This window comes from Erinaceus europaeus, chromosome 11 (assembly GCF_950295315.1).
Source record: "Erinaceus europaeus chromosome 11, mEriEur2.1, whole genome shotgun sequence".
Classification (NCBI taxonomy): domain Eukaryota; kingdom Metazoa; phylum Chordata; class Mammalia; order Eulipotyphla; family Erinaceidae; genus Erinaceus; species Erinaceus europaeus.
The window spans coordinates 49049370-49064754 of NC_080172.1; the positions used below are offsets into that span (position 1 = coordinate 49049370).

General features: G+C 47.0%; 1 protein-coding gene across 4 annotated transcripts; it reads right to left on the reverse strand.

The window, feature by feature from the left end:
* Positions 1–487: 487 nt before the first annotated feature.
* Positions 488–15385, reverse strand: CLK2 (CDC like kinase 2). Of its 4 annotated transcripts, none has more exons than XM_016189220.2 (13): positions 15079–15385; positions 8436–8605; positions 7374–7599; positions 6614–6698; positions 6205–6271; positions 5643–5759; positions 4416–4582; positions 3494–3588; positions 2531–2660; positions 2344–2426; positions 2108–2187; positions 1840–1930; positions 488–1020 (listed from the first exon to the last, which is right to left on the reverse strand). In XM_016189220.2, the coding sequence occupies exons 2-13, from the start codon at positions 8603–8605 to the stop codon at positions 835–837; spliced, it is 1497 nt and encodes a 498-aa protein (XP_016044706.1). In that variant the 5' UTR covers positions 15079–15385; the 3' UTR covers positions 488–834. The 4 variants fall into 4 exon arrangements, with proteins under 4 accessions (XP_016044706.1, XP_007525383.1, XP_007525382.1 ...); XM_007525321.3 differs by having other exon boundaries at positions 7374–7602; XM_007525320.3 differs by having other exon boundaries at positions 6614–6701; positions 7374–7602.

A 15385-nucleotide genomic window follows, 5' to 3' on the forward strand; every position in this document is an offset into this window, starting at 1 on the left:
CGTAGCAGCCCAGACGGAAGAGCCTCACGTGACCCCTCCTACCCATTCCGCGTAGCCAGGCAAGACCACACGTGACTCACCACCGAACTACACTTCCCAGCAGGCCCCGCGCAAAACCGGTCCTGCCCGGATGTAGGACAAGCGACTACTTCAGCCAGCCTGGTGCAACTCTGGAGGGAAGCCCAGACTAATAAATTTTTCTCCCAGGCTTCTGGCTTAACCCAGAGTCCAGCTTAAGGATTTGAAATTTATCACTTTTCCAGATAAGTGCAATAACCTTTAACCCATCTCCATCCATATCTCTCTCTCACACACACACACACAGCCACACACACCCACACCCCTAGCCTCTTCCCAGTGGGAATGGAAACTCAACCCATCTCACAAAACTGTTACCTGGACAGGGAGGTGGCTCTATAGGTGGGAGCGCAGGCCTAGCCTTTCAGCCACCCCAACACCCCCACATCTCAGCTTCCAGGGATGGGGGTCAGATGTAGCACGTAATTTTATTTCACAAAGACTGTACAAAATTCCTTATAAAACACGGGATAGATGCCACATCTGTTTACCTCATTCTGCCCCCATTCAACTGGATGGACAAGGCAGATGAGAGTGGTAACGCTGGGGGTAGAGTAGCATTCTGTACAAAGCAGGGGTTGAGGCGGTAGTTACCAGTTCTTTTGTATTTACACTATTTCACATATTCACAGGTATATAGGGAGCCAGGAGGAAGGAGTGGACCCTGGCTCTGTTCTCTTGTATAAAAAAGCACCAGTGTCCTGGACTGGACGCCCACTGCTGTAAGAGATGCAGGGGGAGTCCAGGGCCTCATCGTCACCGACTGATATCCCGACTGGAGTCCCACAACTTGGTGTTGGGTGGCTCCGCCCGGAGGCGGGCAAAGAATGGATGCTGCAGGGCTTCACCCAAGGTCAGTCGCTTAGCAGGTTCATATTCTAGCATGCTTTCAATCAGGTCGAAGAGCTGGTGGTGTTCCTCTGCCTCTGAGGTCAGATACCGCTGGTGGTGGAGGGCAGATAAAAGGTGAAGCACAGCGCCTTACACAGCCTGTCTTCAAGGCCCCAGATTTCAATCTTGGAGAACCAAGGTTCTGCTTACCCACATGAGTGATGCCTTAGCAACACAAAGACCAGTATCCCTGACATTACATCCCAGTCTACCTCCCCACTGGCATGGTTACTCCTCCATACTCTAAACATCCTTGATAAGTTCATGAATCTTTAGTTCCTTATTAAAGTGCAAGCTCTTTGAAGGTAATTTATTCTGTCTGACCTAAGGAAACCAGAACAGGGGGCAGGGTGGTGGCGCAGTGGGTTAAGCACACACAGTATGAAACACAAGGACTCATTCAAGGATCTTGGCTGGAGCCCCCAGCTCCCCACCTGTAGGAGGGTCACTTCACAAGTGGTGGCGCAGGTCTGTAGGTGTATATCTTTCTCTCCCCCTCTCTATCTTCCCCATCTCTCTCAATTTCTCTCTGTCCTATCCAAAAGAGGAAAAAAAAAAGCAAAAAAACAGCCACAGGACCAGTGGATTTATAGTGCAGGCACCGAGCCCCAGTGATAACCCTGGAGGCAAAAAAAAATCCAGAACACTGTTTTTTCTGGGTGGCTCAAGGCAGACATGTATGACTGACTAACCATTGCCTCAAAATAAAAATAAATAAATAAAAACTGCCTCATATCTCTTCTACGGATATCTGTCCCCACCCCCAACCCCCTTCCCAAGCCTCTGTTGGTGAACTGTATTTAGGAGTAAACCACCCTCAGAATGAAGTGACCTCTAGGTGATGGACAATCTATCCCTAGCTCAGCTCACCCGCAGTGGTTTGCAGTTTTCTCGAACATAGCGCCCAGCTGATGTGTTCTCATCCCAATCAAGGTGACCCCGGTAAAAGTATTTCTGTTTCCTAGAGGGGAAGGGGGAGTTAAGGAATCAGAAGTTTCTTCTTATTGTGGGATAACCCCCCGCCCCGATCTCCTTATCTGGGAGTAGCTGGAGGAGAAATACTAAAGAAAACTATGTGAAGCAGGCCAGTTTTATAGAAATAAAACAGAAAAAGGTTAAGTCCCCACTTAAAGTTCACCTTGTCTTTCGGATCATCCGGGAGGGAATAGGACCCAAGATCCTTTCCATCATGGCTAGGTGCTCTCTGTTGTCATGGGTCTGGGAAAGAAAGACAGAATCGGGCATGAGGATGGAAAAGAACACTGGGGACTGACTATCTGCTAGGAAAATAAGCAGTGTGGAGTGAGCAGGCAGGCTGGTCCTAAGAGACACCATAAAGACGAGATCACATTATCTCAGGTGATCACAACTTACCTGGAAGAGAGTGAAGCCAACATAGTACTCGAAGATGATGCAGCCTATGCTCCAGACATCACAAGGCTGTGACCAGCCCAACTCTGGGTGACGTGAGACAGAAAAAAAGCATTATGAGAACTAGGGAGCTCCACTCTCACATCACACTATGTCACATACTTGGGACATCTTTGTGCCACCCCCTTACCAAGGATGACCTCTGGTGCTCGGTAATGGCGTGTGGAAACGATGGTACTATGGTGCTCATGGTCAAAGGTGGCACTGCCAAAGTCTACCACCCGAACAGCAGTGCTCTTCACACTGCGCTCGTCTCTTTTCTAGGAGCAAAACAGGAAGAAAATGACTCTCTGCTGCTGGAGACTGTTCACTATTCTCTAAAATGTCCTAAGCTTTTAAAATATCTTTGAGCAGCCCATACTCAGAAGACTACTTCAGGAGTCGCGGAAGAAAAGGATTAAGGAATGCTAATGTAATAATATGTCGGTTTCTCTATAGCTGGCTACGCCCAGGTGACTACTGGACAATTTTTCTGAAAATATGGACTAAGTAGCAAAGGGGTGGCTGAGAGAAAGAGCATCCTTGGCTACAAGATCTCCATTCTTCCCAGTTAGTCTAGAAAGTTCAGCATCTCTTGGAAATAAACATTTAAAAAGAAGAAGGAAGTCCAAACTAAGAGGCTAAAAGCATTTTCACCCTTTTTATTGGTCCCTGTTGCTAGGGCTTCACTGTTCTAAGATGACTTGTTTAGATAGAGGCAGAGAGAAACCACATTATAGAAGCTTCCTCAGTGTGTGTGTGTGTGTGTGTGTGTGTGTGTGTGTGTGTGTGTGTGTGTGTGTGTGTGTGTGTGTGTGTATAGAAGCTGAGCCTGGGGAATGACAAAGCAGGCACACTGATGAGGTGAGCTTTCCTGACCCAAAGCATTTCCCTTTACTGGAAAGTTATCCAGGGCCCTTTTCCTAAGATCTCTAATAATTTAAACTCGCCTTAACTTTCCCCTTTCCCATCATTCTGGTATTGTAATTTTACTCATTAGTTGAAGCCAGAGCAGGAGAACATGTGGGACACTGAAAAGAAAAAGGCAAAGTGGTGGAGATGTCTACCCTCCCCTCCCACCCCCGGGCCAAAGGGTAGACCCTGACCATCTTACCTTCTCTAGGTTGTAGGTGAGCTCATAGTCTGAATTCACAAACAGAATATTTTCAGGTTTGAGGTCCGTATGTGTCAGCTTGTTATCATGGAGGACTGCAGGGGAGAATGCCAGGTCAGGCACAGTCTGGGAGATTAGAGCTAACTGGCACCAGCTGGTCTGGTCACCTTGCTCAAGGCTGGTGAGGGGAGGGGTCCATGGTCACTAGGCTACTTTCAACTGTTCTACATCCAAATGAAATGCCTGCTCTAAGTCATGCTCACAGTCAGCAGACTACTTTAGGAGTGGTGGAAGAAAAGGATTAAGGAATGCTAGTGTAATAAATAGCATGTCGGTTTCTCTGTAGCTGAAGGCTATGCCCAAGTGACTACTGGACAGTTTTTTTTTGAAAATATGGACTACATATGTCCATATGCACGCTTCCTATATTGTTATTCTACATATGTACATATGTCCCATGTACATATTTTGTGTATTATTTGTACTTTTGTATCATTTTGTGCTTATCTGGCACCTTGCGGACTATGTGACATTGTATTGTCATAAAGCAGCAGCAGCGGCATGTGCCAGTCCAGATTTCTACTGCGCTACCTGAAACAGAGAGCACCGTATCTCAGACAAATGTAAACCCTTGAGCTTACTGCCTGACATAAATGAAGGAGAAGGAAGAAGTAACTAAGCACTTTAACTTCAGAGGCTTTCTCTTCCAGCTCCTGCTGGGTTGGAGTCAAGAGCATTTAGTGATGAAGATAGCAATCAAGGAGTTGAGTCAAAAGAGGAGCTGACAAGACAGTAAATGTGTGAGCTACAGGTATGGATACCTGAGCTGCCTGTGTCAGGTCTTCACTTGTGCACAGCTGAAGGGAGAGGTTCTGTGGAGGAAGAGGCTGCCCCAAAGTTCACCTTGGCCCACCCCACTCACACTTGACGGCCTGGCACAACTGGAAGGCCATGTGGCGCACTTGGTGGATGGGGTAGGGCAGGTAGTTGTTGTCTTTGAGGAAATCGAAGGTGCTAAGGCCCAGAAGCTCAAAGGAGATACACATGTGGCCATGGTAGTCAAACCAGTCAAACATCTGGACACAGAGGCTGGGGAGAGATGAGGGAGGAGAGAATGTCTGATGAGGTCCCACCTGCCCACCTCACCTCCAATAAACAGGGACAGCACAGCTGTTGATCCCATATCATCTGGATAAAAACATACCCTCTAGTATTATTAACAAAACCCAGTTGAGCTTTCTGGGAAGACTCAAAAACAACTTCAAGGGAGTTGGGCAGTAGCGCAGCAGGTTAAGCGCACATGGTGCGAAGCACAAGGACCAGTGTAAGGATACCGGTTCAAGCCCCAGCTCCCCACCTGCAGGGGAGTTGCTTCACAGGCAGTGAAGCGGGTCTGCAGGTGTCTGTTTTTCTCTCCCCTCTCTGTCTTCCCCATCGCTCTCCATTTCTCTCACTCCTATCTAACAATGACATCAATAACAACAATAAAAAAACAAGGGCAACAAAAGGAAAAAAAACACAACTTCAAGTTATTTTCCTGTCATGTTACAGGTTAAAAAAAAATCTGCTTGTCAAAAGATCTGTTTAAGTGTCAAGATCCAGTGTGGACTCTGAATTGTTACACTGTCACTTCTAAAGTCCCTTCCTCATTAGGCACCACTGAGACCATGTTTATATATATTATGTCTTTAACTGAATGCTCATTTTCCATATTTAAAGTACCAATGTATGTGAACAGGAACATTACATGTAAATGACTTTAACCTCACTAATAAAATTCTAACTACTAAAAGCTCAATTCATTTTTGTGTGAAAATGTTGATTCTTGGTCTAAGCCATTCCTACGGCATATTCTTACAGAGGCTCTCCTAGGCTGAGGCAAACCACAGAGCACTATAATTGCCCTAAAAACAAGGGGCTCAGGGGGTGAAGGAATGTCAGTGTGGTCCAGGAGGTGGATAAAGTGTAGGACTCTCTGGCAAGAATGTCACAGAACCTCCCTTCCTGCCATAATGTGCTACTACTCTAAGATGATGAACCAAAAAAGAATGGACGAGAAGGGCGATGCCCATGCCTGCTTAAACCAGGTGGCAAGGGTTTTCCTCTGAAGAGATCATGTGTCTGATTCCTCACATGTGCCTCTGCTTACTTCTTGTTGTCAGGGTCCTTTTCGTTGATTTTCTCCAGGACATTGATTTCAAGTCGAGCAGCTTCCTTGTACTTTTCCACATTCTTAATTATCTTTAGTGCAACTCGAGTCCCACCCCTGTAGATTGGCAGCAAAGGTTTGTGTCAGATTCTCAAGAATATCTCTGACTCAGTGTGACTGTCTAAAGATTAAGAAGTCTTAATTTGGGAGTCAGGCAGTAGCACAGCATGTTAAGCGCAGGTGGCGCTAAGCACAAGGACCAGTGTAAGGAACCCGGTTCGAGCCCCCAGCTCCCCACCTATATGGGAGTTGCTTCACAAGCGGTGAAGCAGGTCTGCAGGTGTCTATCTTTCTCTCCCCCTCTGTCTTCCCCTCCTCTCCATTTCTATCTGTCCTATCTAACAATGATGACATCAATAACAGTAACTACAACAACAAAAAAACGGGCAACAAAAGGGAATAAATAAATATTTTAAAAAGTCTTAATTTTGGTTTATCCCCAGAAGAACCCCAGGTAACACCTCTAAGCCCTAAAGGTATGGAGTAGGGGGCTGACAGTTACCTGCGATGGTCCACACACTGTACAACTCGGCCAAACGTCCCTTCTCCCAAGGTGCTTATAATTTCATCTGAAATAAATAAGAGCAGGGTCGGGGAGAGGGAGGAAGAAAAGAAGAGGAATGAGCATATTTGGAAGAAAAAGGGTAAGTAACCTGGGGTGAGATGAAGGAGGGGAACAGATACAGATGGTCACAGGGGAAGAAAACCCCTGCATGACTCCCACCACCTTTAACCCAGGGGCCATGAGAGCTGGGAGTGGACAGCAGAGGTCAATTCTCAACAGCAACTCAAACCACCCAGATAACACCACTGAGAAAAGGCAAAAGAGGCCGTGACTTGGGTTGGCTTGGGACGTTAAGATGGCTATGGGACCATTACAGGCTATAGGATTGTTACGATTTGGCTTGTACATCGCTCTTGTAGCCAGTCCCCGACGTGGTAGATGAGGTGGCCCTCAGCGTCGTCCTCTACACTCTTGGCTCTCCGGCTGCTGTGCTGCTGTCGGGGGGCGGGGGGGGTCGGAGCAAGCCAGGTGTCGGAGCGGGGGCCGGAGGGAGGCGGGGTGGGTGGTGTAGGGGTCACCGGTCACAGGCGCCCAGCCAGGGGGGACAGACGATGATGGGGGACAGTGGAAGGGAACATGTCAGATGCAGTCAGGAGGATTGGGGGGAGGAGAGAGTGGCGCATAATCCCAAGTCCCAAACCCAAAAAACTGAACAGGAATAGGCATGGGCGGAGAAGTGGTGTCGTTGCCAGTGTCACCCACGACCCCATGCTCCACACAATGCCCTTCTAGGCAGACACAGATCTCCCCTTTCCCCCACCCGAGCCCACCTGTTGAGGGAGCCACAGAGCCCAGGGCTTGGGGTAGAAAGGCACAAGCAGGGTCCCCACTAAAGAGTGGAGGCCTCCGGGGCTAAGGAGTTGCTCCCAACAGAGGAAAACCCAGCATGCCAGGGAGAGCACGGGGCCAGGTGTTCTGTGCCCATCCATCTCCAAAGCAGATACAGGGTCTCCAAGAGATGGAGAGCTTCTAAGAGAGGAGACACACTCAGAGTGTACCTCAATGTCCATGCCCCAATGCTCAGCTGAGAACAAGGATACTGCTCACTTACCAGGGTCCCAGAGAACCTGAAGAAGAGGGGGAGAAGGGCCTGGGCTAGTACTCACCGAAGACGAGTGGCTGAAGGTTCGGCTGCGTCGCCTACGCCGCCTGTGCTTCCTGCGGCTGCTGCGCTGGCTACGATAACTGCTATTCTCCCGGTGGTATTCATAGGAATGCCTATAGTCTGTGTCATAGTAGGCCTCTCCCCGACCCCGGCTGTAGTTGTTTCGTCTGTAGCTGCCACAGTATCGCCGGTCATATGCTCTCCGGTCTGATGATCGGTCATCATAGCTGCTATCGGATGACAAACACCCGTCAGGTGTATCAGTTCACAGCAGGGTACTTGTCACACCACGTGACAATGTCCTCCTCAAGAAGTAAGGACAAAAGATTATGTAGAAATATTGCTCTCGGACATTTATCAAGTTACACTAAGAGGACCAAGGACCAAAGAAGTGAAGTAAGACCCATGAATAAACATCTGCAGAACCAGTTACTGTGGGGAATGCCCCTCCCCTCCAGTGAAGCCATGGGACAAAGAGCCTTATCTTCCTCCAGCCTATCCCTGACCAACACAAGAATGTGCACCAAACTGTCCCTCCCAATCATTCCCCCAAGTGAATATGCCACTAAGTCAATTCTGTCTTGTCTGCTAGCTATGAGCTAACCCTCATCCCCTAGTTTTTGGCATACGCTTTACCTCTTCCTAAGAAACCTCTCCTTTCCACTTCAGACAAATTGAGATGTTATGTATTCTGGGAAGTTGGCCCTGGACTACAAATTCTGGCCTCCTCTAACTAAACTCTCTGGATGTTTCTTCTAGAACACTTTCAGCGCCATGAGTCAAACAGCACTTAAAAAAAAAAAAAAAAAAAGATTTATTTATCAACAGGAGAGGAGAAAGAACCAGAACATCACTTTTGTGACATGTGATGCTGGTAACTAAAGTCAGGACCTCATACTTCAGAGTCTACCACTTTATCTACTGCTCCACTTCCCGGGCCATATCTGTTTATTTTGTTATCCAATGTCACTTTCACCCACTCCCTTAGCATGTAATTACCAAGTAACTGATGAACAAATACATCACTGAGCTTCATTCTGAGTTTCTCTTCCCAAGGTCTTACCTCCGAGAACGCACGTGGTAGCTGTCCTCCCGCCTGCGCTGCCGTGTCCTGTCACTACTACTTGACCAGGAACGGCTTCTTCTTCGCTTATGCTTTCGGCTCCGATAGTGTTCATGGTAACTCCCACGGCTTCCTCGATCTGAGGAATGGTACCTTCGGGGATGGGGCATCTGGAAGGGAGAAAAAAAAAAAAAGCAGAGATAGTGACAAATGCTCAGGACTGGCTGGCCCCGAAGTACTATGCTGCTTTTATTTTTAATTCTCCCTTTAAAAGGATTTATTGTGGTCCAGGAGGTGGCGCAGTGGATAAAGCATTGGATTTTCAACCATGAGGTCCTGAGTTCAATCCCCAGCAAAACGTGTACCAGAGTGATGTCTGGTTCTTTCTCTCTCTCCACCTGTCTTTCTCATGAATAAATACATTCTTTAAAAAAAAAAAAAGATTTATTATGACCTCGGAGTGATGCAGTGGCAAGAGCTTTGGACTTAAAAGGCACAAGGTCTGGAGTCTGATCCTCAGCACTACACACAACAGAATGACGTTCTGACTCATGTTAATAAATAAATAATCATTAATTCCCCAATAAAGAAATAAATCTTAAAAATAAATAAATAAATAATCTCTGGGGAGGGGAGACTTGTGTTATTGCTGAGGCTCAGTGCCTGTACTATGAATCAACTGCTCCTGGAGGCCACTTTTTCCCAATTCTGTTGCCCTTCTTGTTATTTTTGCCATTGATGTTGTTGGAAAGGACAGAGAGAAATCAACACCTGCAGACCTGCTTCACCGTCTGTGAAGTGAACCCCCTGCAGGTGGGGAGGTGGGGGCTCGAACCAGGATCCTTACAATGGTCCTTGAGCTTTGCGCCACATACGCTTAACCCACTGCGCTACCGCCCGACCCCTTTTTCTTTTTTTTTTAAATATTTTTTTTCAATATTTTTGGTATTTATTCATTCCCTTTCGTTGCCCTTATTATTTTATTGTTGTAGTTACTGATGTTGTCGTTGTTGGATAGGAGAGTGAGAAATGGAGAGAGGAGGGGAGACAGTGAGGAGTAGAGAAAGACAAGACACCTGCAGACCTGCTTCACCGCTTGTGAAGCCACTTCCTGCTGGAGGGGAGCCGGGGGCTCGAACCGGGATTCTTATGCTTTGGGTCATGTGCACTTAACCCACTACGCTACTGCCCAACTCCCTTTAAGATTTCTTTTTCCATTATTGGGAGATTAATGCTTTACAGTTGCCAGTAAATACAATAGTTTATACATGCATAACATTTCTCAGTTTTCCACATAACAATATAACCTCCAATAGGAGACTTTTTTTTTTTAGCCTCCAGGGTTACTGCTGGGGCTTGGTGCCTGCACCATAAATCCTATGCTCCTGGAGGCCATTTTTCCTATTTTTGTTGCCCTTGTTGTCTTTATTGTTACTGTTGTTATAGCTGTTGTTGTTGTTAGATAGGACAGAGAGAAATCGAGAGAGATGAGGAAGATAGAGAAGGGGAAAGAAGGATAAGACAACTGCAGGCCTGCTTCACCGTTTGTGAAGCGACCCCCCTGCAGGTGGGGAGCCAGGGGCTCAAACCAGGATCCTCACGCCGGTCCTTGCATTTTGCCACATGCCCTTAACCCACTGCACTACCGCCCAGCACCCCGAACACTTTTTTCTTGAGGGTCAGTGCCAGCTCAATGAATCCACCATTCATAATGGCCTTTTTTCCCCCCTTTCTTTTTCTAACAGAGGGAGAGATGAGGAGAAAGATATACAACTGGTCCGCTGATCATAAAGCTTCCCCCCTGCAGGTAGGAAATAGATTTGAACCAGGGTCCTCACACATAACATGTACACGACCACCTCTTCCCTACTCATTTTATTTAAATGAGAGAAAACACAGAATAAGACACACAGAGTACTGCTCAGCTCTGGCATACAATAGTGCCAGGGATTTGAACCTGGGACCTTTGGGCCACAGGCATGATTTGCCTGCACTATCTCCCCAGTCCTGTTTCTCCCTCTTTACACCACTTACAACTTCCTTGTCTTCCTCTGGTTTTATCTTTCCTCCTCAGTGAAAATTATTTCCTAGTTTTCAATCAGATTTATGTGTCTTAATTTTTTTTTTAAATTTTATCTGATAGGATAAAGAGGGGAAAAAAGAGGGTATGGGGAGATGAGAGGCAGAGAAAGACACCTGCAGACCTGCTTCACCACTTGTGAAGCATTCTCCCCAGCCCTGCAGGTGGGGAGCAGGGGCTCAAACCTAGATCCCCAAATAGAAACATGTGCTCTCAACCAAGTATGTCAATGCCCACTCCTAATTCACCTTCTAATTCTGGCAGAAAATGAATGACATTTAAATAACAATAATAAATCTATACTAATTTTCCACTAACATAGCTCATAAAGACCATCAGGCAACCCAGGAGGTAGTGTAATGAATAAAGTGTTGGACCCTCAAACGTGAAGTCCTGAGTTCAGATCCTAGCATAACATGTTCTGGTTCTCTCACCCCCATCACAAATAAACATTTTAAAAAACAAAAATAAGTGGTCCAGGAGGTAGCGCAGTGGATAAAGCATTGGATTCTCAAGCATGGGATCCTGAGTTTGATTCCCGGCAGCACATGTATCAAAGTGATGTATGGTTCTTTCTCCTATCATTCTTTTTTTCTTTTTCCAGAACATTGTTCAGCTCTGGCTTATGGTGGGACAGGGGACTGAACCTGGGACTTTGGAGCCTCAAGCATGAGGTCTCTTTGCATAACCATTATGCTATCTACCCGCCACTCTCCTCCTATCATTCTTTATGAATGAATAAATAAAATCTTAAAAATAATAACAATAATAGACTTAAAAATCAAAAAGACCTCTAGATATGGCCCATCCATAGCTTGTGACCAGTGAAGCTTTAACTGATGGAGACTAACACAACTCATCCTTGGATGAGTTCTAAGGAGCTGAGCTCCTTAAAACTCAAGAGGGAGTCGGGCAGTAGCGCAGCAGGTTAAGCACATGTGGCACAAAGCACAGGATTCCCGGTTCCAGCCCCTGGCTCCCCACCTGCAGGGGAGTCACTTCACAAGTGGTGAAGCAGGTCTGCAGGTATCTCTCTTTCTCTCCCCTTCTTTGTCTTCCCTGTCTTCGCCTCCTCTTTCCATTTCTGTCCTATCCAACAATGACATCAATAACAACAACAATAACTACAACAATAAACTAAGGGCAACAAAAGGGAATAAATAAATAAATGTTAAAAAAAGAAACCTCAATAGAATGAGGCTGGGAGATAGCAAACTGGTGTTGCAAAAAGACTGCTTTTAAAAATTTTTTTTTAAAAATTATCTTTATTTATCGATTGAACAGATACAGTCAGAAATTGAGACGGAAGGGAGGGATATAGAGGGTGAGAGACAGAGAGACACCTGCAGTACTGCAGACATGCCTCACCACTTGTGAAGCTTTCCCCCTGCAGGTGGGGGCTGGGGGCTTGAACCCAGGTCTTTGCGCATTGCCAGGTGCGCCACCCCCCAGCCCCACAAAAAGACTTATATGCCCGAGGTTCTTTCTTTTTTTTTTTTTAAATATTTTATTCATGAGAAAGATAGGAAGAGAGAAAGATCCAGACATCACTCCGGTACAAGTGCTGCCATTGATTGAACTCAGGACCTCATGCTTGAGAGTCAGTGCTTTATCCACTGCGCCACCTCCTGGACCACTATGCCTGAGGTTCTATGGTTCTAAAAAAAAAAAAAAAAAAATTAGGGAGCCAGGCAGTGGTGCAGCAGGTTAAGCACACATGGCGGAAAGCGCATGGACTGGCATTAGGATCTGGGTTTGAGCCCCAGGCTCCCCACCTGCAAAGGGGTCGCTTCACTGGCAGTGAAGCAAGTCTGCAGGTGTCTATCTTTCTCCCCGTCTTCTCCTCCTCTCTTGATTTCTCTGTCCTATCCAACAACAATGACATCAATAACAATAATAACTACAACAACAATGAAAAACAAAGGCAACAAAAGGGAAAATGAATAAATATAAAAAAATTTTAAAAAAATTAAAAGTGATACAGGCTGGAAGGTATAACAGTGGCTACAGCAATGAACTTAACAAACACAAAATTCCAAGCTTAATCCTCAGAATTACATGTAGCAGATTTATACTATGGGTTTTCTCTCTCTCTCTCTCTCTTTTTTTAACCAGAGCACTGCTCAGCTCTGGCTTAAAGTGGTGCAGGGGATTGAACCTGGGACTTTGGAGCCTCACGTATGAAAGTCTTTTTTCATATAACCATTATGCTATCTATCCCTGCACTGGGTTCTCTTTCTCAATCTCATTAGTAGGCAAATCAATCTTTGGGGGGGGGGGTTTGGCAGAGAGCACATATGTTAGTAATGTGCAAGGACCCAGGACCAAGTCCCATCCCCACTTCTGTGTGTGGACCTTTTCACAAGCAGTGAAGCAGTTTCCAAGTGTCTTTCTCCCTATCTCCCCCTTCCTTATCAATTTCTCTCTGTGTGTCTCTATCCAATAATTAAAGTAAAAAGAGAAAGGAGAGGAAGTAAAGGAAGAAAGAGTCACTCAATCTAGGGATTTGGGAGGTAGCAAAGTAAGTAGGCTACTGAACTTGGAAGAAGCCCAAGGTTCCAAGTTTGATCCCCCATCCCAATGTACCTGAAAGTTGCTCCATTTTATCTATCCCTATTTTGTAGAAATAATCTAAAAAAAAAGTGGCCTGAGCCAGGAAAAGTTTCTGGATTTCTGAACTTAAAAGCACGAGTACAATTTCTGGCATTGTACATGCCAAACTGATACTCTGGTGCTGTCTTTTTGTGTCTCATGTGAATTAACTAACATTCTTTTAAAAAAGTATTTGTTTATTCCCTTTTGTTGCCCTTGTTTCTTTTTATTGTTGTAGTTACTATTGTTGTTGTCGCTCTTAGATAGGACAGAGAGAAATGGAGAGAGGAGGGTAAGAGAGAGGGGGAGAGAAAAGACACCTGCAGACCTGCTTCACTGCTTATGAAGCGACTCCCCTACAGCTGGGGGCTTGAACCAGGATCCTTCTGCTGGTCCTTGTGCTTTGTGCTACCTGCGCTTAACTTGCTGTGTTACTGCCCGACTCCCAACATTAATCTTAAAAAGAGTGTCTTGTCCTCTTATCTAGACCAGTTATGTCCTGAAGGCAGAAATTCAATTTACCAGGTTTCAACATATAGTGATGCATATCATACCTAAGCAAGTCCAGAGATTTAGGTATAGTTACTTGAGCTTTCATAAAACTGTTCATACATCAGCCTGGGATGTGGCACAGTAAATAAAGTATTGGGATTCTCAAGCTGCAGTGGCATTTATCAGTGATATTCTGGTTCTCTCTCTGCTCCCTTCCTTGCATATATATACATATACATACACACACACACACACACACACACGTATATTCATACCTTTGGTCAAACCTCCCTCAAGAGATTTTAATACAGGTGGGCCCAAGTCACACTCAGCTTCCCATTGGTCTTTCCTCTGCAGCATTTAAAACGTGTAAAATAGGACTGAGGACATAGCATAATGGTTATAGAAAAAGACTTTCCTTAAGCGCACGAGGCGCAAAGCGCAAGGACCTACATAAGGATCCCGGTTCGCTCCCCACCTGCAGGGGAGTTGCTTTACAAGCGGTGAAGCCGGTCTGCAGGTGTCTGTCTTTCTCTCCCCCTCTGTCTTCCCCTCCTCTCTCCATTTCTCTCTGTCCTATCCAACAACAACGACATCAATAACCACAATAAGGGCAGCAAAAGGGAAAATAAATATTTTTCAAAATTAAAAAAGACTTTCATGCTGAGGTTCCAGGTTCAATGCCATCATAAGGCAGAGCCGAGCCGTGATCTGTTTTAAACAGAAAAAGTACAAAATAACTGGGTTTTAACTAATGTCAGCATTACATGGATAAGAGCTAGCCACCTTCCAGTTATTGGAATGGTTATGGCATGGTGCATAACTTTTTTATTTTTTCCTTCAAGGAAACAGTGGTGGTGGTGGGGGGGGTGTCTCGGCAACAATCCAGAAAGAAGAGAACAGGAGGGCAAAATGAAATGAAACAGACCCAGGGATATAAGCCTGGGAGCCAGGGGCGGGGTGAGAATCAGGTGTGCAAAAGGCTTACTGACACCATCTGGCCTCCATTCTGAGTTACTTTTATATGCCAAGTTTCTCAAACTGAGAAAGGTGCCGACTTCCTCTTGCCTGGCTGGAAGCCAAGAAGACGCACTCCAGTCCTGCTTATGTCCATTACAGCACTGCCCCCGCTCACACACACTGCCTCCGAAGTTCCCCACCACCGCTGAGCAGTTCTCTCCTGCAACTCGTCTCAGCTCTCAAGACTGACTTTCCCTTTCTCAGAAATTCCAGACGTCCTCGGGTGAAAACTCTCGCACAAGCGCCCAAGTGACAGGGTGGCCTCGCCTCCCCGGCACCACTCCGATGCTCCTCCATCCCCCGGCCCCAGAGGCGCTTCCTCCCAGGTAGAGCGCAGGCCGGCCGACCCCTTCCACCGCCTCTCTCGCTTCGCCCCGCATCCGCGCCTGCCTCCGCCCGCCCGCCTGGCGGTCGCCATCTTCCCGTGCGGCCCCGCGCCCCTCCCGCCCGCGCGCTCACCGTTCTGGCGGCCAGGCCCGTGCGCTTGTCCCACAGGAAGTCCGTGATGGCGGCGGCACTGCGGCCGGAGTCCCGGCACCCCCGCGGCGACGAAGTGCGGCTCCACCCCCCAACCCGAGACCCTGGGGCCCCCCACCTCGTTCCCGGGCTCCGCTCCAGTACCGCCCACCCCGGATCCGCTCCCGCCCCCAGGATCCGACGGGCGCCGCTCGCACCGCCCCCGCCCGGGGCCCGGTCCCAGCTCGGTCCCCGGATCAGGCCTCTCCGATCCGCCGCCGCCGCCACCGTGAGCGAGCACGTACGCACG

Coding starts and splice junctions, on each gene's coding strand:
- CLK2 (XM_007525320.3), bottom strand. CDS start 8,605: ATGCCCCATCCCCGAAGGTACCATTCCTCAGATCGAGGAAGCCGTGGG. Junction 6,702..7,373: donor CCTTCAGCCACTCGTCTTCG/GTGAGTACTAGC, acceptor GCCCCCCGACAG/CAGCACAGCAGCCGGAGAGC. Junction 4,583..5,642: donor AAGGACCCTGACAACAAGAA/GTAAGCAGAGGC, acceptor ATCTCTCCCCAG/CCTCTGTGTCCAGATGTTTG.